Source organism: Abramis brama (assembly GCF_963993115.1).
Source record: "Abramis brama genome assembly, chromosome: 23".
NCBI lineage: Eukaryota > Metazoa > Chordata > Actinopteri > Cypriniformes > Leuciscidae > Abramis > Abramis brama.
In genome coordinates, this window is record NC_139985.1 from 12301426 (window position 1) to 12326958 (window position 25533).

General features: G+C 36.6%; 1 protein-coding gene across 3 annotated transcripts; it reads left to right on the top strand.

The window, feature by feature from the left end:
- The first annotated feature begins 1539 nt into the window (after positions 1-1539).
- On the top strand, positions 1540-24780 carry mxra8a (matrix-remodelling associated 8a). 3 transcript variants are annotated; one of them, XM_084100907.1, is made up of 11 exons: positions 1540-1584; positions 1723-1801; positions 7637-7663; positions 8242-8544; positions 8809-8910; positions 9814-10281; positions 19961-20122; positions 20746-20803; positions 20899-20981; positions 21066-21140; positions 21697-24780. In XM_084100907.1, exons 2-11 carry the CDS (start codon positions 1750-1752, stop codon positions 21720-21722), a joined length of 1356 nt encoding a protein of 451 aa, XP_083957033.1. In that variant the 5' UTR covers positions 1540-1584; positions 1723-1749; the 3' UTR covers positions 21723-24780. The 3 variants fall into 3 exon arrangements, 1 of the variants encoding a protein (XP_083957033.1); XR_014604284.1 differs by lacking the exon at positions 1540-1584 and having other exon boundaries at positions 1610-1801; positions 21697-23710; positions 24145-24780; XR_014604285.1 differs by lacking the exon at positions 1540-1584 and having other exon boundaries at positions 1610-1801; positions 21697-23506; positions 24349-24780.
- Positions 24781-25533: the final 753 nt, after the last annotated feature.

The following is a 25533-nucleotide window of genomic DNA, read 5'->3' on the forward strand; positions in this document are numbered from 1 at the left end:
TTCTAATTAAAATGCTTCAAATGACAAATCCACTAGCAAAATGTGTCTATTTTGTTTATTTACGAAACTGAATGAATGATTTAATTTCTTGTTAATGAGAAGATATTCCATAAATGGACGTCACAACTCACAACAACAAGTGTCTCATAGTTACTGCACCGAGTAATCCTATGTTTATGTCCTTACAGCACATCTATGTCTAAATTTAGTTACATTATGTGCAGGTTTTCTTTTTTGTAATCTTTGCTAGCAGCATGGTTTAGAGCGCAGTGCAGAACGGGATCCAATAATTGCAATATTTACTTAATCCAGAAGGTGGGAGCAAAGATCTACTTAAAAAAAAAAAAAAAATCTTTGACTTTATTTGTTTGTACAGCTGATGGAAAAATATGTGGTCATGCAACTTAACTCATTTTTCCATCATCTTCTTCATTTTTAAGTAAACCCAAAATATAAACAGGCCAAAAGATTAAATCAACTAAGGCACTTAGTAGGCTATTCTTACTATTCAGAAACAAATGTGCTATACATGCAGTTTATCAGTTATCACAATATCACATATTTATAATTTAGCACTGAACTCGGTTTTCCGTAAATGTTTGGTGAAATGATAACTGCTTGTTCGTTTTAAGAGCATGAATCCCAAAGGCTGCTTGTATCACTATAAAGTAGGCCTAGCTGTAAATACAGTAGCCCCTTCTCTCTTTGCTGGCAGCCGTCTTTGGGTTCTTAGGAGAATGAGGCTGTCTTGATTGTTTGTTCCCTATAGTTTTATTGCTCGTTGCGGGAGCTGAGTCTGCAATGTGGCCCATAACCATGCTGCGAGCAAAGCCTGTAAACACACCAACAACACCTTGATGAAACAGCGACTGAGGCACCATCAGTAATTATTACCAGGTGTTAGGCTACACGTCCATCTCTAGCTAGTGTATATCAAAGACATGCACTATGCAACTGAATGATCATCTGTAAAATATTACAAATAACAGATTGCTACATACAAAATACATTTTTTTATAATAATAATAATAAAACAGTCCAGATCGTAGATTTTTTTTTTGTTGTTGTTGCGTTCCTCAGATAAACTTAGCGTTCGCTCGGAACAGTTTTGTCAGGGAAAACTATTTTGCTTTGGCAAGCGAACACAAAGTTTCTCTGGTATCATTTCTCGAAAAAAAAAAAAAAAGCAAAAGTTGTATGAGCAAATTCTCTATTGGTTTCTATTGGGAGTTATTATTTTAAGTTTCTATTTGGGAACGCAAAAGTTTATTATTTCGGGAACTATTTTAACTACTTACTGCTATTAACTGTCATTACTGTCCTCATATTAATACTTTTAACAGTGCCTCTAAACTGTTACACGAAGTTCCGAAAACAAACATTTGAATATGTCGACTTTCTGTTGGGCATTTCATTTTCTTATGAGAACTGTGCTTGAAGTTTTCATATTGCTCTCAGAAGTAGCCTACTATTTTTATTTCATACCCCTTCTGGATTAGAGGAATATGAACAAAGACAGTATCTGAGGGGTTTGTTGTTGATGTTTAAAGGGGGCAGGCCATGTGGAGGGACTGAATACTGAAGGTGGGTCAGTAGAACAGATTGCTGCCAATGCTGCTGATGTCGCTGGTCGACAAACAGCAAGTGTTCCTTCGCGATAAATATTTGTCAGGTGAATAAAGCCTGCTAATTCGGCTCTATATTGTTTTTAACATATAATAGTGTGATCAAACCAAGAGGATATCGGCCATGAAGAACTTGGCTGTTCCCTTCTACGCTCGAGCGCTTTTCTTGGCTCAAAGTGAGTATCTGATTTATCCAGTTGAAACAAAGTTACTGTTGTTCTTTAAGTTATATCGTGGTTCTATTTACAATGACTGCTGATAGAATAACGGATAAATGATTGTTTGTTATGTAGGCTATTTGAACAGACTCCTAAAAATGTATAGCCTCATTTTGGATTAAATACATGAGTGCTTGGGAGGTTATGTACAAGAAACATGTCAGGTTATTCTCCCCTCACCTGAGTGTGTATATCTTTGCATGTCTCTTGAGAGTTATTGTACATGTTTGTGAATATTCTCTTCTGTTTAAACGTTTTATAATGTCATGTAATGGGTTTTCAGTCTGTATTTTGCACTGTTGAGACCCAGACCCAAATGCTAAAACCAGCTGGCGCAGATAAATTCAAGCCTATGTCCAAAACTGATGACTTTGTTTTGATCTAAACCAAAGAAAAGGTTCTGCTCCAAACAAACCCGAGTTGCGTGACATGAGCACCAAAAGTAAAGCACATATAAGGGTAAAAAAAGCAAAGGAACTATAATTCTGTAAATTCTGTCTAATAAATTCCTCAATGTGGCATGGAATTTTCTTTTCTTCAAGAGGTTTATCCACGATGGCTTTGTTAAAGTCTCTGATGGTTCACCAAGAGCCGAAGTTTATTCTTTTTGAGGTCTGCACTGAAAACAGAATGAATCAAGAAAAGTCCCCTTACCTAACACATTGGTCCTAGAATTGCATGTTTAGAACTCAAGAGTGATTCAGTGTGATTCACTTGACACAAACAGTAAAGACATAAGGTTGTATTTAAAGCAAGTGAAGATGTAGGCCTATTATTTAGACATACTCATCTTTTTGCAGATTGAGTCAGCATTGTAATCTTATGATTAACCTTTTTTGTGTGTGTGTGAGTTAAGACAGGCCCCATTGGCAATTCATTTTTTTTTTTTCAGTTGGAGCTTGATGTTTCATGGTAAACTAACCCTTGTTTGAACTGGACCTGTCTTTGCCTCCATATTAACTTCTAAAAGGATTTGTTCCATGGTCTGTACACTGACTTACTGAAGTAAAATGCTCAGTATACTTACTATATTCTCTATCTTGACCATTCAGCTTAAATTAATACACTTGACATGTGGAAAATCCCATAACATTATGATTCTGCACGCCCAGCAGGTCTGTAAGACAACAAAAGTCTACTATATTTTAACTCATGTAAACAAACCTTGGCTACAAGGCTTTTAAATATACCCAGGCCTGACAAACAACACTGCTCAGAGTTTTCTACTTGGCTGAGATTAGGAACACTGGAGTTTTTTTCAGGTGAAGAGTTATTTATGAAATCATTTCCATCATTAAAAAATATAGTTCTTTATTAAATTATATTCAGTTCCTTTGTAGCTGTGTTCCATGAATGTCATAGAAGAACATCTGAGCCCCGACTTTAGACGTAGAAAATGGAACTTTTGCTGCAGAAAGAGAGAGTGAGACAAGTTTAATAAAATTCATTTTTAAATTTTCATACCCATTCTGATAATCTGTTCAAACATTTTGTCAAGTTAATGGCATATTGCATGTTTATTGTAAAAAGCTTAAAGGGAAAGTTCACCCCAAAATTAAAATTGTCATTGTTTACTCACCCTCATGTCCAAACCTGCTTTTTGAACACAAAAGAAGGTATTTCTAAAATATCCCAGTGTTTTTTTTCTTCATGGGATCCAGTGTTGTTTGGACCCGAACATTATTTAAAATATTCTTCTGTTCCACAGAAGAAAGAAAGTCTCACAGGTTTGGAACGACATGAGAGCAAGCAAATGGCACAGAATTGTAATTTTTAGGTGAACTGTCCCTTTAATTTGAATGAAGAATGTAATATGAGAAAGACATAGAAAGTGAGTTTTGTAGGTTCACATTCTCGTATGCAGGTGTCTCTTTGTCCACAACATGTTGGTGTGAATATGAGTGTGTCTGTGAATGAAAATGCGTATGGACAAGCCGCTGCATTTCAAAGTGCATCCTCAGCAGATTCCAAACCCTTGACCCTCTCCCTCCACCTCCTCTCTGCCTTGTGCTCTGTTTGCGGTTTCTCTGGCTTCTAACACATCCTTATTACTGCCTTTCTATTGCCCTCAGGATTTGCTGTGCATTCTCAGAAGTATTTCCTTTTTTTCTCATTTGACACAAAATCATTATGACATGCAACAACCCTCAAAGACCATAGAGTTGAAATCCCATGTGGAAAAAAAGTTGTAGAAGTTTTTAAAAAGTTTAATATTTTGTGCTGCCTTTCAAAGGAACTGTCTATTGTTCAGACTGTGACAGATGACAAATAAACCAACCCATTTTAAGATAAATCTTTTATATTTGTAGCATGTTGAAAAAGGAAGCACAGAAAATGTTACCACTTTATGACTATGGGAGTGGTTGGATTTTCCCAGACCCTCTTAATGCAAGAGTATCTTGGACTGTTCAACCACTCCCTTAGTCTTAAAGTTCATAAAATGAAAATTCTTTCATTTACTCACTTCATGTTGTTTTTTTAAAAGTAGTCCATTGTGCACTATTTTCCAAATCATCTGAAGCCTTACGATAACTGTGAAACATACATGCAAGTCATTATTCCCTGATAATATTCCAATCCAGTGAGCTGTAAACTGCTGATTCAGTGATTCATTTGATCAGATTTAACTATTTATTTGTCGATTGAATCAAAAAATGAATTGATTTGTTGTTAACACTTACAGTAAGGATCAATTTGTTTACATTGGTAATCTACATTAGTTAACATGAATATGGAAGAAAATAATGTCAAAAGTTTTTGAAACAAAAAGCCTGTTGAATTGCACTACTTGAAAAAAAATAGGCATTGCATTAACCATGCTTGCATTTTAATGCATTATATTTTTAGGGCTTGCATTTTTATGGGCTGAAATTCAACATGGTTGAATATTTAAGCTGTGAATATTTCAATTAAAAACATTTCAAACACATTTTCATTATTAAAAATTCAATAATCCATATTCACCTTTCAGATTTCACTTCCAAAATATTTAAACTGTTTAAAAATACAACCTGTAATATTCAACAGGCGATTTTCGGTCCATTTGATTTCGCTTCCACAAATTCAGTGGTTCAAATTCGACAGTAAATTCAAAGGAACTGCAGGAAAAGCAGTAGATTACCGAGATACTCTCCATCTGCTGTTAGTCAACCCCACCAGCAGGTGGTGCAAAAGCGCGTGTTGTTGACGAAGACCAGCAACAGTTTAGAACAAGCCATTCATTCATAAAATGAAAATGATTGTGACTTAATTGTTACTTTCCCTGTGTAGCCTACATGTTATCAGCTTTCTCTACCATGAACAGGATTATAATCGGTTTCCCTCACAAAACGCTTAACGTAGCTTATGGACTAATACAGTGATATGAAAGACCAAACTCGCACCTTATTGGGGATGTAGGTTGTAGGATAGCCTACTACATAGGCTAGATGGACAAAGAATATGAATGTAACGCGCAAAGTTTCATGCAGAGCGTTTCGTGATATACTGGCATAAAATCAACACTTGATCAATACTAACACTTTCTTCTCTCTCTCTCTCTCTCTCTCTCTCTCTCTCTCTCTCTCTCTCTCTCTCTCTCTCTCTCTCTATTTTGTTATTGTTAGTTAATTGTTAGTTTAACTGTAAATCGCTTTGGATAAAAGCGTCGCGTCTGCTAAATAAATGACTAAATGTAGCCTAATAAATGTAAAATTGACTTGACATTGGACATTCGCACATTTAGGGACCGTCTCAAAAGCTGCATACAACATTGGCATACACGTTTCTAACTTCAATAGCAAACTTTAATTTATTTGAATAAATATCAAAAATCCAAAGGGTGTGCATTATGCCTGACACTACATGAACACTTTACAGTTGGGTTTATGACTGTAAGTCGTTCTATTCAAATGCTATTCAAGTTAGAAACGTGTATACCAAAGTAGTAGGCCTATACACTTTAGAGATGGTCCCTAAATGTGCGAATGTCCAACGTCAAGCCAACTTTATGTATAACTTTGCGCGTTATTCTGAGTCCATCTGCTTGCCTGCGAGTTTGGTCTTTTATATCACTGTAATTAGTCCATTAAGCTACGTTTTATATGTCCAGCAGGGGAATCCTTAAGTATTGAGGGAAACCCTAATAGCTTGCATGCAGCACATCGCCACAATATAAAGTTAAGGCCACTAAACAACCAAGAGAAATATATGTCAACCTCAAAAATGTAACATTGGATCTGTATATTCGCATCGGGGAATAACATTATAATCTTGTTCACGGTAGAGAAAGATGCTTGTAGGCTACACAGGAAAAGTAACCGTGAAGACACTGAATTTAACATAAAACCGCCGTCATAATAATCACAAATACACTTACATTGCTGTAAATGAGTTTAATGAATGAATGGCTTGTTCTAAACTGTTGCTGGTCTTTGTCAACAACACGCGCTTTTGCACCACCTGCTGGTGAGGTCGACTAACAGCAGATGGAGAGTATGCTCGGTAATCTACTGCTTTTCCTGCAGTTCCGTTGAATTTACTGTCGAATTTGAACCACTGAATTTGTGGAAGCGAATTTGCAAAGCGAAATAAAATGGACCGAAAATCGCCTGTTGAATATTATAGGTTGTATTTTTAAACAGTTTAAATATTTTGGAAGTGAAATCTGAAAGGTGAATATGGATTATTGAATTTTTAATAATGAAAATGTGTTTGAAATGTTTTTAATTGAAATATTCACAGCTTAAATATTCAACCATGTTGAATTTCAGCCCATAAAAATGCAAGCCCTAAAAATATAATGCATTAAAATGCAAGCATGGTTAATGCAATGCCTATTTTTTTTTTCAAGTAGTGCAATTCAACAGGCTTTTTGTTTCAAAAACATTTGACATTATTTTTCTTCCATACATGAACTAACTAACTGTTAATTTCAACATTTACTAATACAGTATTAAAATCAAAAGTATCTGTTAATATTATTCAATGGACCTGAGCTGATATAAATTAACAATGGCAGTTGTATTTTTATTAACTAACATTAACAAAGATGAATTATTACTGTAACAAATGTATTGCTCATTAATTTATGCATTTACTAACATTAACTAATAGGACCTTATTGTAAAGTGTTACCAATTTGATTATGAATCAGATTGTTACTTCTCTCATGAGCATGTCAAAGAGAGCTAGGGCGAATGTCGGTTTTCTTTTTTGGTGAACTGTCCCTTTAAGGTTGATTTGAACTTCAACTTGACTGAAATTTCCGTGATTGAGAATAATATGGGTTTAGGTAATATCTAGTTAAATATTTATATTCTAAGTCTAAAATTTACTTTAGATTACAAAGGAATGTTTTATTAGCCGTGAGTGTTTTGACTCTTCTTGCAGACGCAAGGAGAGGTGTTTATTTCTAAGGGTTACAGACTCAGACATCCATAAATAGTCCTTTCAGACATAAGTGATGCAAATTCAAAATGTTGGTGCTACTCATTTTTTCCTAAATGCTTGCTGACAAAGAGCTTTTTTACAAACAGGGAAACTTGCATGGCTTGGCTGTCACTGCATTCCTCTATCTCTTTGTGCATTACTGTGTATTTGTGTATTACTGTACTATTACTTCATATAAAGCACCCAGCCTATTGGGTGCTGCGTAGTGCCTGCTGCTTTTCGCAAGCTAATTATAAACAGTGATTTCTGAAAATAGTGATAATATCTGGTCTTTAACGTAGTGGGATGAAATTCATGAGGTGGCCTTGATCAGCACTGTTTATTAAATCTTAACTTGTTTTTCCTGTCTGCTTATTTTTACAGTTCTGGCTTCCTTCCTCTTCAGCCCTGGTAAGTGAATAACTTGAACCATAAAAATATAAACTTTAAACAAAAGTGTATCAAGCACCTCACATAATGTCATAATTATTCAAAAATATACACTACCAGCTCAATTCAAAATTTAAGGTCAGTAAGATTTTTTAAAGAAATGAATACTTCTATTCAGCAAGGATGCATTAAAAGTGACAGTAAAGATTGTAAACATTGTTACCATAGATTTCTAGTTCAAATACATTTTCTCAAAAAGCAGCAATGTTTTTAACATTGATAATAATAATAATGATTCTTGAGCAGAAAATCAGCATATTAGAGTGATTACTGGAAGATCATACAGTGTGAGTAATGATGCTGAAAATTCAGCTTTACCATCACAGGAATAAATTACGTCTTCTTTCAAAAGCATTCAAAAATCTTACCGACCCATTATCTACAGGACTGAGAATGCTGTGACTACTAGTTTGCTGCTGTAGCAACATATGGTTTATAACAACAGCACTGCTCCATTTACTATAAGTAATCACACATGATAGTGTTTTTCGATCATTAGTCCTAATCTGTTTTCGGGAAACCTGCCCTTTGTGTCTCAGCGCTAGGCCAAAACGATGGCAGTGGCGTGGTGGTGGCCATGTACAATATCAGCGCTCCCCAGGGATCACAAGCGATATTGCAGTGTCATAGTCAGCGCATGGTATGGACCCAAGACCGCATAAAGGACCGCCAACGGGTAGTGCACTGGGATTTACTTCGTAGTGGCCCAGACCATGCAATGGAACGTGTTTTAGACATGTTTTCTGCTGGAGAGCAGCGCATCTACAATGGCTACAACCAGGGACGCATTAACATGCCCAAGACTGCTTTTAAGGATGGTAACTTCTCATTGGTAATTAAAGGTGAGATACTTTTTGGCAACACAAATGTTACTTAATAATATCACAGTTAATCAATCTCTCTATATGTATGTCCATTTGGAAAACTCTAGAAACTGCCTAACAACCACAAGAACACTTTAGCAGCCACCTAACTTTCAATCCCTTCAAACTGCTCAAGTATTCAAAAATAAGACCCATATTTTCACACTTCAAAACTTCCAGGCAAAGCCCCAATGTTCATCTTCTAGATAAATGAATGCATTTTGTCTGGGTTCCTTCATTCAGATGTTGCAATGAGTGACAAAGGTATCTACTCCTGTAACCTGCATCATCATTACTGCCACCTGTATGAGTCCATCAAAGTTCAGCTCAATGTCACCAAATCAGGTTGGTAAACTCACTTCAGTTTTTTGTCCGGCTATTCTTGGCATTTAACCTGCCTCTTGATCAAACGGTTCAAGTTCATGCCAAATAAGGAGCTGTCTGACGATTAAAGAATGGAAAGAATGTGAAGGCCGTTTGAAAAGAAAATTTTACCCTCTCCTGTTCATCTCCATTCACCAACTTTAAAAAAAAGATTTAAACAATAAATTGCATATATATATTGTTTAAATATATTTTATATGCAAATGCATGTATACAATATTATTAAAATACATAATATATATCTGTTTTGTTTTTCTGTTTTTAAAAGTCATTTTTGCTCAACAAGGTGCATTTATATGATCAAAATACAGTAAAAACAGTAATATTGTGAATTACTATTACAAATTAAAATATTGCACTTTCTTTACTGTACTTTTTAATAAAAGTATTAATTTCTTATATTTTTAATAACTTTTGAACAGTAATTATATATACATACTCGTATATGCATGCTCAGACACTGCCTTTGCGATTCTGAGGCCAGTTTAGTTTCAAAGAAACTTTGCAAAATAGAGCAAAAATAGACAAGGTTTTAAGTCTAAAATGAAAGTCACCTAACATTAACGTCTTGTTTATTGAACCGTTGTATACAATCAATAGGCTATCACATTTGCAATTGTGCTGATATTTGGGAAAACAGCACTCTATTTCCTGTTATAAATATTAAAAACAAGAACTCATACAGGGACATTTTTGCCCCTTGATTTTTGGTAGACATTTTTATTCATTTTGGTGGCATTTTTATTCATTTTGGTGGCACTTTTTCGAGCTCAAGCAGACGGAGGCCCCTTCTGTTGCGAGGCCTGTTTCAAGTGAAACATACCGTGTGTGCTGCATACTCACCCAGCTTTGGTTTTCTCTCAGCACGTAAGGAGAGGCGGTTCTGGGACGGTCAGAAGGCTGTGTATGTGGTTCTGGTGGGCAGCACGGTGGTTCTCCCTTGCGTTAACCGCCGGCCCATCTGGACCGAGGGCAACAGTCAGGAGGACCAACAACAGGTGGTGCACTGGGATCGTCAACCTCCAGGGGTCCGACATGACCGCGCCGATCGACTCATCGACCTGTACGCTTCTGGTGAGAGGCGTCACTACGGGCCACTGTTTGTTCAACGAAAGATGAACATTTCTGCCACGGCATTCTCGCAGGGAGATTTTTCTCTGATCATCTCAGACATCCAGCTCCTAGACAAGGGGCTATACTCCTGTCATCTCCACCATCACTACTGCGGCCTGCATGAGAGACGCATCTTCCAGCTTTCCGTGACCCCTCAGATCCCTCAGATCCCTCAGGAACCCACAGATGAACCTCAGTATCTTCCCAATGAAGACCCAAGTAAGAGAAACACACACTTTTTACTTCATAAGACACTACTAGTAAAATAATTGCCAGTTTTGTACACACCTATTTCTTTATTACTATTTTCAACATTTTAGAATTATGATATGGTGTGGGAATAATTTATTTAAAAGAAAAATCTCATCAAAAGCAGCATAAATTCAGTCAAGTATAAATTCAACTACCTTTCCAACATCTCATGTAGGTGTTATATGGGCTTGAAATATGGGTCCTACACGGGTTTATCCATGGGTTCTATGTCAGTTCTATCTGAATAAGCCCCAGTATGGACAAACCTATGTAGGGCCTATATTTAAAACCCATATTATGTCTACATTGGCCCCACCATTAAATGTTGCCTGGGTAGTCCTGTACTGTCTCAGTCTCACAGCACACAAGGGATTTTCCAGAAATTATCCCAATTTATCACAGAAAAGTTGCTGCTGTCAGGAATTCTTGTTTGTTACTTGACTCGTTATGACTTATTTGCACCTTCAGATTCCAGTAAATATTTTTTTGTGAATGCATCTCTGTTGTTCATAAAGGGTGTCTAAAATGGTTGTCAGTGGACTTGTCACACAACTCACAAGTTGCATGAGGCTAAATGCCAGTGCAGACCACTTAAACAAGTAGGAAAATAGAGCGTCCGTCTTCGAGCATCTTCAGCATGTTCCCGAATATACCTTTGCAACTAAGAGCCCTGGGCTAGGGAGTTCTCCTGATTTAATTTGCCTTTCTTTCTCTGTTGATGTTCTTGGTTTGTCATTTGCTCGTATTTACAAGAGAAAGAGCCAAGGGTTGATGCTCATGGGTTGATGGGTTGAGCCAAGGGTTGATGCGTACTGGTTTAGTCAACACTTGTTTTACAGAACAGTTTTGCATACTTGGTCAGCATTTATTAAGCCAAAGAAAAAACACTCACCACACTGGAACTCCAATTTTGTTTCTTCTAAATTGAATCTGTATTGACTAAATGATAAACATATATTTATGAGAAAGAAGAGTAGGAGAAATGGATGTAATCACAAGGCATGAACTCAAACAAACAGTCATGACCTAAAATAGTCTGAGGTACGTCTGAAGATCTGGTTACCCTGGTGTCTGGGTTCACGTTCATTAAAATGCAGCAGTTCTCTTTTTAAAGCTCATTCTTCTATTGCTTCAAGCATGCTTCTTTTTCTCTCATTTTTTTCCTCGCTCACATTCCACTGCTGCTCCCTCTCCCACTGTCACAGCTCGCTTTCTCAGTTTTGAGTTCTGCTCTGGTTCGGATCATTCGATAGCCATATGTTTTCCTTTGAGGTACTGCCAGGCAGACAGGAGCAAAGTAGGACAAGAAAGTGCTTTTTTATTTGGATAAGATGGGGAGGTAGATGATGTGAACTGTCTGGGAGATACAAATAAGGAAGGAAATATACGAGGCAGAGACGAATCAATGCATATTTTTATTATGAGTTGGGTAAAAGAAGGGTGGGGATTCTGCAGGAAAAAAAAGCACTAATAAGAGAATGTGGGAAAGTCATTTTCTATGGTAATACTGTTTCTACTTGACCTTAGACTACACAAACCTCAGTGGAATCTTGTGGATAATCACAGACTTTTGGGCAAGAAAGAAAAGAGCTAAACACTTTCTGCACTGCTGAATTCATTATTAACAACTAAATATTTCTGCATTTGCAAAAAAACTTTGTGCATCTGCAGTGATGCAGTTTTTACACTGTGCTGTTTTGATTTGCAGTGTGAGTGTCTGTATTTTGTTTTGTTGTCAGTTTAGTCTTGTCTCTCTTCCTTGACTTAATGGGCCAGTTTTGACATCATTAATCACCCTCATGTCATTTCAAACCATTATGACTTTTTTTTTTTTTTTTTGAAACACAACATTAAAGCTTTAAAATAGATAAAAAAGCACTATAAAAATATTATCAAAATAGTTCAAACAACGTACGCTCATTATTCAGAGTATTATGAAGCCGTATGATAGCACAACACAGTGCTGATGTTGTTAACATTAACAATTTGAAAATAAAGTATAATTTGCACGGTTTGACGTGATATGATAAGAGATCGTTAGATTTAATCAGCGCGATTTACTGCAATGCTTTTTTTCCCTTAGTTGGTCAGAATAAAAGTTGATGTTACTTACTTATTATGACCGCCGCTAGCGTAGCTAGCGAAAGCGGTCATATAGGGATTGTCAAAGTTTTTTTTTTTTTTTTTTTTTGTCATCTACTGAATTTTTTCGTCAACGATACCAGGGGCACCGAAACACCGGGGAACATGAAATTTGGTGGGCATGTAGCCCCACTAGACTTTTACGGAAAAATTTCGTTTGGTCCCCGGGGGCCACTCCCCCCCCGCGCTGGGCCCCCCCAAACCCAAAAAATGCAGTTTTTCCTAAATAACTACCTGAACCGTGGCACCGAGGATGAAGAAATTTTTATTGTATGTTGGTCTACTAGACTTTTACAGAAAAATTTCGTTTGGTCCCCGGGGGCCACTCCCCCCCCGCTCTGGGCCCCCCGTGAATTTTTCGTCAACGATACCAGGGACACCGAAACACCGGGGAACATGAAATTTGGTGGGCATGTAGCCCCACTAGACTTTTACGGAAAAATTTCGTTTGGTCCCCGGGGGCCACTCCCCCCCCGCGCTGGGCCCCCCCAAACCCAAAAAATGCAGTTTTTCCTAAATAACTACCTGAACCGTGGCACCGAGGATGAAGAAATTGTTATGGTATGTTGGTCTACTAGACTTTTACAGAAAAATTTCATTTGGTCCCCGGGGGCCACTCCCCCCCCCGCGCTGGGCCCCCCGTGAATTTTTCGTCAACGATACCAGGGACACCGAAACACCGGGGAACATTAAATTTGGTGGGCATGTAGCCCCACTAGACTTTTACGGAAAAATTTCGTTTGGTCCCCGGGGGCCACTCCCCCCCCGCGCTGGGCCCCCCCAAACCCAAAAAATGCAGTTTTTCCTAAATAACTACCTGAACCGTGGCACAGAGGATGAAGACATTTTTATGGTATGTTGGTCTTAAGGGCCCACATCAACCTAGCCCATAATCGATTGTCAAAAGTTTTTTTTTTTTTTTTTTTTTCGTCATCTGAATTTTTCGTCAACGATACCAGGGACACCGAAACACCGGGGAACATGAAATTTGGTGGGCATGTAGCCCCACTAGACTTTTACGGAAAAATTTCGTTTGGTCCCCGGGGGCCACTCCCCCCCCCGCGCTGGGCCCCCCCAAACCCAAAAAATGCAGTTTTTCCTAAATAACTACTTGAACCGTGGAACCGAGGTTGAAGACATTTTTATGGTATGTTGGTCTTAAGGGCCCACATCAACCTAGCCCATAATCACTCATTTGTGATTTGCGCCCCTCCCATAAAAAATTAAAATGCAATATTATTCTGCTTTAATCGCCCCTATCTTCAGTGGAGATGTTCAGAACTGCACCATATTTCATGTGTATGATTAACTTGACATCCTCTGGGGGTATGCTAAGTTTCGTAGAATTTCATCCATGGGGGGGTATAAAATAAATTCATTTATGTGCACATTTAGTGACTGTACACTCATCGGCCTGTAGATGGTGCTGTTGAGCGAAGGGTTGCTGGTTTAGGATGATACTGTCACACACACACATGCAGGAATACAAACAAACGCAAGCATGCACACACACTGACATCCACAGGCACAGACACACACCCATACACACACATACAAATCCACATGCACAGACACACACACACAAACACACACGCGCACACACATGTACGCACGCACACATACACGCACAGACACACACAGACACACACATACACAAACACACACACATACACACACACACACAGACAGACATGCACATACTACTACTTTTTTTAGGTATCAGCCATATACCCGATTTACCAATACCCAATGTGTTATGCTTGGGCAGTATACTAATGACGTGGGTGGGACATGTTTCATGCCATGTTAGATCACATCCTGAGAGTCTACGCTTTCAGAAAATATATAGTTTATATAGTTGAATTTTCTATTCATGGTACAGACCAAAATGTATTATGTGTACACTTTCTTCACCTAAATCCATAAAATCCCATTAATTTCAATGGGACATTTACTTAAGTGTTCTACTAGGTACAGTGGGAATGAGTTTAATTTTGTTAACATTGTTTTTTTAAAACTCTGGGACCAGGGCTACAAGATAAAACCACTTTTTTGGGGAAAAAATGTTTTTTATTTCAGTAAAACACAACAAACCCATGCCAAAGTCAGATAACAGACTTTTACCATCAACAGGCACCTCAACCGTTTGGTAGAGGTTTGTATAAATTGAATGGGAGGGTCCTTTGAAAAAAAAAAACACAGATTTTTCATACTTAGTATGTATAAGTATAAGTATATATACTATTTTGATCCCGTGAGGGAAATTTGGTCTCTGCATTTATCCCAATCCGTGAATTAGTGAAACACACTCAGCACACAGTGAACACACAGTGAGGTGAAGCACACACTAATCTCGGCGCAGTGAGCTGCCTGCAACAACAGCGGCGCTCGGGGAGCAGTGAGGGGTTAGGTGCCTTGCTCAAGGGCACTTCAGTCGCTTTTTTACTGTTAACCACTGTTATGGATGTGACGTTTTCACATTATGGATGTTAAGTGTCTAAACTAATGACTTTTGATATAAAACTTAAATAGTAATGGCAAATAATTACAAAACTCTAAATTATCCATGATCCACAGGAATACTCCAGACAGTCTTTTAAAATATACAACTTATATACATAAACACGCAATACAGCCAAATTGCTCCACGTCATTTATTTTTGTGGAAAGCCAGTGCAGGCCTGAGCGGCGGTCATATTTTGTACCGCCATGCGGTACATCTAGTTCAGATGACATTTTCAGGTGAAAATACTTATGTTGGTCATAATCCCAAAAAGTAGAATCTGTGATTGCGAATGACAGTATGACTGACAGCCGCACATTCTCCTCAAAACATTGGATTCATCCGCGCTGTGCCGTGCCGAGGCACAGTCCAAGTAAAGTTGATCATTCCGCGAATAACTGCAATTGCAGATTTCGAACAGAGATGGCGACAAAGAGTAAAAACTACGGACTGCAGCTTTAATTGAAAAAGTCTCACTGAAAAAAATCTCCTTTGCATATTTGTGAAATGAGTAGCAATGACCATTCAACGAATGAGTCTTTTGAATCATTTTGAATCATTCTTTTGATTATTTTTTTTAATTAATCGGCCAGTCTGGTGAATTCACACCAGTCTGAATTATTCGTTCATGAGTTTTCAAGTTCAAATGATCCAGTTGCAGTAGTTAACAGCTCACTGGAGGGGAAGATAATCAGTGAAAAATGACTCAAAGCAGAAGCACTAAACAAATCGTGTGATGCTTTTAATGATGATCGAATGTTCATTTGTGACCAAACTATTCCTTTAAAGCGTCAGAATTCCTCAAGACACCCTTAGCTGTGTTTTGCTAAGTTGTACAGTGTGCACTGCAGCCTGTTTACAAATGCCAGTCTGTTTGACTTCCAAGCTTTTAACTGTTGCGGCTTCTCTTTGTGGTTTGACTTATTTATGTGCTATTTTTTCCCTCTTCTGTTTCTTAAATTTTCCTCTGGATCTGTCTTGCCTGTGTTGTGCTCTCTCTCTCTCACTTCTCACTTATAGTCTTCTCCTTTTTTTGGCCATTCTTTCTTTTTAACCTATGTCTTCATCCTTTTTGGAGTTTTTTTGGACAGCGTCTTGTTTATCTGCAGGAAAAGGGAAGTTTGCTTCATCTGTAAAGCATCTGGCCAGCTGTAGCTAGAGCTCAACATTAGACAGTGAGCCATAGGGAGGAGACTGTTGTAGATTTAGGTCAGCCCACCCTCAACACCCCCTTCCCTTGTTACCTTCCCTCAACCCGTTCTTAAACCAACCAAAATGTGTCAGTCCTTTTCTCTGTTTTATCTGAGCATGAAGAAAAAGACAACTGTCTGGATCCAGCATAGCCATTACATAAAGTTATTTCCTTTTTGGACTTTCCATAATTCTGTTTATCCTCTTATAGTCCAAAACTGTTTTAAACCAGGTGGTTCCAATCATGTAAATCACTCGCTTAAAGATTTCATGAGGATCTGGCATATCAATGATTGTTTAAAAGTTGCAAGGTTTGAGTATACTGATGTTCCCCTAAGGTCTTTTAAGCAGGAGAGTCCAAGACACGTCCCAGTAGAAGTCCTGATCTGGATTGTTTGGCTCATAAATGCTTGGCTTTTATCATGAGCCCAAACTCAATATCATCATAAACATGACTGTTCTTGAATAGATCTGTTCATGGACAGTCAGGAAATAGAAAAGATTGTTTCTCAAGATCTGGGAGATGTCTTGTTTCTTTTGAGCAATCATTATTATTTGTGGGTCCGAAGCTAAGCAAAACACATCTTTGCAACATAACCATAAATAACTGTTAGGGAAATACTATTGTGAAGAAGCCTCCTTTGTGGTTTACCAGATGTGAAAAATACAGAAATTAATGTATTTCTAAATTTTGTAGTTGCCATTTCAGAAAAAAATACTTTTAATAAAGGTAACAACAACGCAATATTGTGACAAAACACACTATATTGCTCTTTAGCACGGCTCTAGACTGCCAGAAACCAGTCATATCCGGCTTTTTATGAGGTCTTTTGAAAAACGAGGGTAGAAGATCCTTCAGCTGTTACTGATTACAGTAATCCACCATAAGATATTAGCCTGTGTTCCCCTCAATGCCGTGGCTTCAAACATGCACAATAAGAAGTTAAGATTGAGATTACAGGGCAGAAACTGTTATTCACACAGGTAACAATTACTCAATGGGTATGTTTTAAGCAGTAGTAGGCAGAATTTGCTTGTTCTCACAGAGAATTGGTGGTACATTAGAAAGATTACATTTCAAATATCTGTATTTGGGGGTATTAACATATAAATAATATCAATATTAATATTATTACAATTTAAAATAATTGTTTTCTATTTCAGTATATTTTAAAATGTAATTTACCCTAATTTTCAGCATCATCACTTCAGTGTCACATGATCCTTCAGAAATCATTCATGCTTTTCTTATTATTATCAATATTGAAAACAGTTGTGTGGCTTAATATTTTTGTGGAAACCGCAATTCATTTTTCGATTCAAGCATTTACTTGAAAAAAATTAGGGCTGTCAATCGATTAAAATTTTTAATCGATTAATCGCATGATTGTCGTGAGTTAACTCGTGATTAATCGCATTTAATCGCACATTTTTTTATTTGTTCTAAATATACCTTAAATTAATACTTTTCAAGTTTGTAATACTCTAATCAACGTGGGCATGGATAAATATAGATGCTTTATGCAAATGTATGTTTATTATTGAAACCATAGTCAATATAGAGCATGAAGACGAGACATGTTTCAGAGGTCATAGATGTTTTTTTCAAAGAACTTGTTCATGTCTATTAGACACATGTAGAAAGAACAAAGAAATGCCATGTTCCCATTACTTCTCTTTCTTTGCACTGAGCAATTTACTAACAATTTTTTTTTTTGATTTTTGCATGACAGGGCAGCTCTTCTGAAAATGCTAAATGTACATTTAGCATTTATTATTACATTGTAGTTTGTCTCTCTCTGTGCCCATTTTGATGAAGCTAAATTCTCAATAAAACAGTTTTCATTGGTATATTTTACTGTTTCTGTTGTCAAACAACGGAATGAATTTGAAATTGTGACTGAAACGCGACCCAATAAACATAACCAGTTCTCCCTTCCAAGACGTTAATCTGCACAAAAATTCTGATAATCGAGCCGTCGTCTGGTGAAATCAAATACACATAAGCTAAAGACAATATCCGTGTATATTTGTAAAATTAGAGAAGCAACATAATATCTGTTTAACTGAATTAAAGCGCTGCTCCTCCGCGCGAGACGCAGAGAGAGAGAGAGAGAGAGAGAGAGAGAGAGAGAGAGAGAGGCGCGCGCGCGCGTGCTGAGAGAGCAATACCGGCGGTACCGGTAGATTCTCAGAAACTAAATAAGGTTTGGGCGCTTTGTTGAAGGAAAAAAAAAAACGCTAAAGGGGTCTGCAATGTCGTTAAGTTGCCAACACGGTGTATCTCCATTTTTCCAACTAGGGGTTGGGCCACGGGTCAAACAGAAAATATGCGCTGCGTTAATCGCCCGTTAAAAAAATTAGTGTATTGTAATATGATTTTGCGTTAACGCGTTATTAACGCGCTAACTTTGACAGCCCTAAAAAAAATATTTTGTAACATTATAAATGTCACGTTTGATCAATATAATGCATCCTTGTTGAATTAAAGTCTTTTTAAAATCTTACTGACCACAAAAGATATATATATATATATATATAGCTTTTATCAACCATTCATAGCAATAAGATCTCTAGAAGCAAGAATATCTCTCTGATTTTCAGCTATGGTTCTTTTGCAAGATCCAAACATAATAGTCTCTGAGTGATTTTCCACATCTCATAATATTTCTTTTCTAAGAACTATGATGTCATATTTAGTCATCTCCTGTCGTCATTTTAGGCCGCGTGTCTTTATTATGTCTGTATCATAGACGAAGTGGTGCAACTTTGGCTTATTTATTTAATTTATAAAAAATTTCTGTGGAAGCAAAACGGCAAATTCACTCAATAAACTAAACCACACAGTACCTCCCCATTTCCCCCCATCCTCCCTCTGTTTTCCACCACTCTTCTTATTTAAATCCATGTTTTACTGCCAGGAGAGAAAAAAAAAACAGTGGATCTCATTCTGGCTGAAAAACACGTGGCAGTTTCCGGTCTTTCTCACAGAATTCTGACTACAGTTAAAATAAACAAGTGCACAAACTATGCTTCTGAAAACCAAGTATTTACATTCGCATATGATATTTTTGTCCAAAGCAACTTAAAATGCATACCTTTAATGCATTATATCTTTATTTTCTGAGAATCAGTCATGACCTTGTGTTGCCAACATCTCTCACCTCCAACATCTGTTCAGCCCTAGCGCCATCTGTGCTGATTCTTCAGTTGTCATGTTGTAGATATCCCTATAAATCCAGCTCCAATGAATATCTGGAAACTTTATTTTATAATAAATACATAATCTAAAAGTACAATTCAAAAGATCACTTGTTAAGATACTCTTCAATAGGTTTAGTATTTGCTCTGTATATTTTACTTTCTTAATATATATTATTACCTTCTTTCACTGTTGAAGTTATTTTTGTTGTTTTGGAGTTTTTTTTCTTTTTTTTCTGTTTAATAGCAGGTTAATCATTATTTTGTCATAATGTACATACTTTTTTTGTAGTATTTTATGCAGTATATTTAATATAGTATCCATTCCATGTAAACTAATGTGGAGCCGAATAAAGAATAAATAGCTCAGGAGCTTGGATGATAATGGTCTCATTTTTAAAAAAAAAACTTAAGGCATGAAGTCAGAATATGATTATATCTGTAATATATCTCCTTCTGAAGTGCTGAGTTGTGCTTTTTCACAAAGGATCTCTATAACCTTAAACTTAAGCTTTACAGTAACACAGGGCCCTCTGCTGGTTACTGAAAATTACAATAAGGATCAAATTCAAGCAGTAAGGGTAAAATCTTGATCATTTTCTCTTTTAGACACCAATATGGTGGAAGTGCCGCCACATGTCATCAACGTCATCTTGCCAGAGCAAAGGAGTCACTTCCTGCAGCAGCTCGGCTACATCCTGGCAACTCTCCTCCTACTGGCCCTTATTGTGTTGGCTATCGTTCTCCTCACACGTCACCGGAAAAGACCAGGTTTTTACCTTTTATTGGTCCCTTCCATCTGTCATTTTGCATTTTATTGCTCGTGTCTTAATTTGTATAATGTAACCGTGGTGAAAATAGCTCCTTTGTTGCACCTGAAATGTGGCTTTCAACCACATTATTTGTTATATAATATGTGACCCTGGATCACAAAACCAGTTACAAGTCGCACGGGTAAATTTGTGGCAATAGCCAACAATACATTGTATGAGTCAAAATTATCGATTTTTCTTTTATGCCAAAAATCATTAGGATATTAAGTAAAGATCATGTTCCATGAAGATATTATGTAAATTTCCTACCGTAAATATATAAAACATTTATTTTTGTGAGTGAATGCAGCACAATCGCAAACATAAATGAACAACTTTAAAGGCGATTTTCTCAATGTTTCGATTTTTTTGCACCCTCAGATTCCAGATTTTCAAATAGTTGCATCTCAGCCAAATATTGTCATATCCTAACAAACCATAGATCAATGGAAAGCTTATTTATTCAGCTTTCATGTGATGTATAAATCTCAAATTCAAAAAATAGATCCATGTGACTGGTTTTGTGATTTATGCTGCACTTGATTTCATATTTGGAGCTAATTTGTTTTTTATGAAACGTAGGCCGAGATTTTGATCCACGTAAAGTTGAAAGCCCACCGCTACCGACGGTGACGTATGTGTGAGTACCCACTGATGTTAAAATGCCATCTGTGAACATAAAGCATCAGCTGTCCTGAATAAAACATCCACTGTCCTGGTGTGTCATACATCTAGGGGCCACACATCATGTGTTAAGAAAGAATGTGAGGGAAGCATCCCAGAGGTGAAGTCAAGCAACCAAGAGGAGACCAAGTTGGGTGAGTTTACTTCAGATTTCCTCTCAAAATGCTGCACCACCTTTTAAAAGACTTGGACACATTTTTTTCTGTTTGTCTCCTCAGACTACAAGAACAATCTTCTGAAGGAAGCTGAAATGTCCAAACTTTGCTCCCCAAAAGCCATTGACCTGGACAGAGGTAAAATGGACCCGATCATGATTATTTTCTGTCGTCCTTGTCTGAGAGGTTTACAGGCCTAATATGTAATTCGCATTGAAAAATAAACCCCAAACTAAGTGCATGAAGACAACTAGACACCAGACAACTAGTTATCAAATGTGATTCCGTTCATACTACACATATACCCTCGTTCACAGGTTCATATAAAAATGATCAAATTGCATTCATTAACTACAGACTTTTACTGTACATTGTTAGTTCTTTTAAACTTTCTATTCATCAAAGAATCTTGTATATAAAAAAAGTGTAATTTTTTGCACCATTATATAAAGTAGCAACCATTTTCAACTGATAAATAACAATAAATGCAAAATTATTGTGATATTTACAAGCATATTAGAATGATTTCTGAAGGATCATGTGACACTTATTTTATATTGTAATAATGTTTCACAATATTACTGTTTTACTTTTTTTCTTTTTTACCAAATAAATGCAGCTTTGGTGAGCAGAAGAGGCCTCTTTTAAAAACATTAAAAAAATCATACCAACCTCAACATTTTTTCTCTTGCAGAGATGGAGAAGCCATCTTGGAAATAAGCGGTACATTGCCACTGGCTGGTCCAGGGGGAGATTTGGAAATCTGGAATTCATGGAAGAAGAATGAAATATGGAGAGGCGACAATATGGCAATGAAATAAGACAAAAGAAGGAGAGAAGGACACAGTTGTATTATTTTTTCTGACTCAAGATCCTCTACATTTTTGGCTCTTGTGAAGCTCGCTGGAAGCACCAGAGTCTCATCACCAGCAGTATTTTGGACAACTGGTATATCAGACTGAATGCAAACAACTGTTTTAGAGCACTCAAATGACAAGCAAAAAGCTTAAAAAATGCAAGAATATAGTCTGCATTTTTTTTTACCGAATTTGCCCAATGCTGCCACGCACGCTATAAGTGAGAAGTAAACGCACCCAGAATTGTGTCCTGAGTGTCAAAATGTTTATATTGGTGTGAGATTTGGGCAATGAAAGTTTGAGGAAGAAGGAGGAAGAACCTTCTTATTCATTGTGGAATCAAAACATTTTTTAAAAAAACTGATTTAGTAATTAAATCAGTTATGGCCACAAATATTGCAGAAGCAATTGGTACATCACAAAATGCATTTTTATTTTTTGTTCATATTTTTCAGCTTCTCAATAGGTTTAAGCTGTGCTTTCTGAAAGCTACAATTCATAAATCTAGCATTCTTTTATGCAGACACCTGAATACCTTTACTGTATTATATGAACAGCATGATTATTAAAAGGTACTTTTTTGTTCTTAATGAAATCATACTTGGTAGACAGTTTAGACAAAATATTTCATATTGTAAGTCTTCATAATATTCTAGACCAATTTAAATCAGTATGTTTTCTCATTTTGATATTCTTTTCCTCTTACTAACAGTGTTACCACTAAAAAGCTACATTCCCCTTAATGCATAACATTTCCTATCAAAATCATCTGTATTCTGTCATCTAGAAATACTGTCTGTTATCACCTTTTTCATGTTATCATTTGTATATTTTCATGTTTACTTTTCTCATGTTACAAACCTTACTAATTGCTTTTGTCACGGTTTATTTGAATATTCTTGCAGTTAATGTATTTGTTTTCTTCCATACTGCTCTATGCTAACAGGCAGCTTTGAGGTCATTTGCAACAAACAATTAAGTGTGAAACTGATGCTAATGCATCAAGGTAACTGTACAACATGAAAATGATTACATTTTAACAGTTATTAAAGGTACACAATTTAACTTTTGGCCCTCTAGTGGTTAAGAAAACTCTGCATTTTGGTTGTGCTTTGCTTCTGCGTGAATGTGCAGTTTAATATGGTTCTTTCTCATAAATAAAAAAGAGATAGATTATCTTACTGCTCATAAAGCATTCACTACTAGGCTTAAGAGATATAACCAGTTTAGATGGAAAGAAAAGCCAAGCCAAGCCGATGTTGATTCTTGTTTTATTACAAGGTCTGTTGTGTTCTCTTTTTTCCAGCAGACTCTCCTCTGTTCTGCTTTTTTTAAATGGGAGATACCCCGGAGGTTCGAGATTTAGCGTGATCCATGTCAAGCTCATTGTGACAACAAAAGTCGCTCCAACACCATACATGCATCAAAGTAGCCAGAGAAACTTTTCTCTATTTGCAGATATGACGCGACACACACGGGTGAGCGTATGTATGCAAGTTCCCACGAAAACCATCCCGCTCGGTCTAACATATAAACACTTATAATAGGCTTACCACAGTTAATCAAAGACAAAAACACATTTTGGAAGAAGGACTGATGATGTATTGACTCATTTAAAGGGTAACTCTCGCCAAAATGCAACCTGGGGTCTTTTTGTTTATCTATCCGAGGCAAACGTTCATTTAAAAGCATAATTAGAATGGAAACTCCACTTTTAAGTTTGACCGTATTTTCGTTTTCGGTCAAATTGCCTTTTGAGTGGGAGTGCTTAGGGCACTTCTATGATAGCATCAAAAATCGCTATTTTTAAAACACTAAGAAGGCTCGACACAACATGAAACTTTGCTCGAAGTATCACCAGAGGCTCTACACATGAACTCGAGCATTGAGAACATTGTTTGTGTACACAGAGTTGACTAAAAAGAAAGATTTTGAACAACTCACTGTAGTTGTGTCCGCCGACATTTTGTCAGTCAAAAATAGTCGATCTCCGAATGTGAATGAACTGACTCTGAATTTTAGTTTTGTTTCTTATATGAGGATCCTTTTTCCAATACAAGGTCAATATTGATTTTCACTAACTACAAAACAACAAATTATTCATGAATTTATATGAAACTAAGCTTTAGTAGCATTCCATCTTTACTCTCCTCCCTGTTACGTTGCATTCGGAGATCGACTATTTTTGACTGTCAAAATGCCGGCGGACACAGCTAAAGTGAGTTGTTCAAAATCTTTCTTTTTAGTAAACTCTGTGTACACAAACAATGTTCTCAGTGCTCGAGTTCATGTGTAGAGCCTCTGGTGATACTTCGAGCAAAGTTTCATGTTGTGTCGAGCCTTCTTAGTGTTCTAAAAATAGCGATTTTTGATGCTATCATAGAAGTGCCCCAAGCAAAGGCAATTTGACCAAAAACGAAAATACGGTCAAACTTAAAAGTGGCGTTTCCATTCTAATTATGCTTTTAAACGAAATTTGCCTCGGGTAGATTAACAAAAAGACCCTAGATTGTATTTTGTCGACAGTTACCCTTTAAATTGAACATAAAAAGTTACATAGTGTACCTTTAATATGGCTATGCATTGCAAACATTTCAAGCTTGCACAAATCAGTTATTCACTGTGTACAGATATATATATATACAGATTATCAAGGTGAAGCTATGAAGCAATTCTTATGGCCATTATGATGATTAAATGACACTCAGTAAACCTTTTAATTTCCTTAAAGGCTCCAAATAAGAATGTGTCGATGTCACATTGATTGAGGTTCCAAGAGGAATTTGCTGGGTACTACGGTGCTTTTGGTACATGATTATTCCCATCCTGAAATGGTTTATATTATTGATGATTTAATTTTCCAGTCACTGCAAATGTTCTCTCATTCAAAGCAGAATAAAATAAACACAATTTAACCTCTGGATGATCTTTTGCATGTGCCAGAGCATTTAGAACATTTTTGATGCTGGACATGATCTCAAACTAAATCTCAAGTACTTGATGTTTTTGATACTGGAAATCATTGGTACAGCCACTTGCTCATTCATGATTCAACAAAAATACAGAAATGTCTGATGAACTGCACTTTAAAATTGCTGCAATGTTTTGACAGACATTTCCTATCATTTTACCACGAGTCATATCAGTGCTGTCAAAACAATTATCTCAGCCATCAGAACAGATTTGACTCTTGCCATGCATGAACGCAAAATGTCTACCACAGTTTTTTTAAAGATAAAAATTATAAACATAAAAGCTGGGGTAAATTAATTAAATGAAACAATTGAATTAAATCTATAGGAGAGATTGACACAAAGGAAATATTTTTTAAAAGTAATTTTTTTAATATTTTTATTTTTGTATTTATAACATTATACTTTGTATTTTATTACATTTGCATCAAATTATATTACAAAAAACTAGTTGACGTCTCTCTCTCTCTTCTGACTGCCGTTATCAATCTCTCTATTTTTTTCCTCTTTTTGAAAGTTGTGAAAACACTTGTTGAGTTTTTCTTTTGCTATTTGTCAAAAATAGACACAAAAATATATTTAATGTAGTCTCTCATTCACCACTATAGACGTTTACCAAATTATGACGACTTCTGAGAAACCTGGAAATGTGAAAAGGGTCTATTGTGTATCTCAATTAATAACTTTCTTGCTGAAAAAATA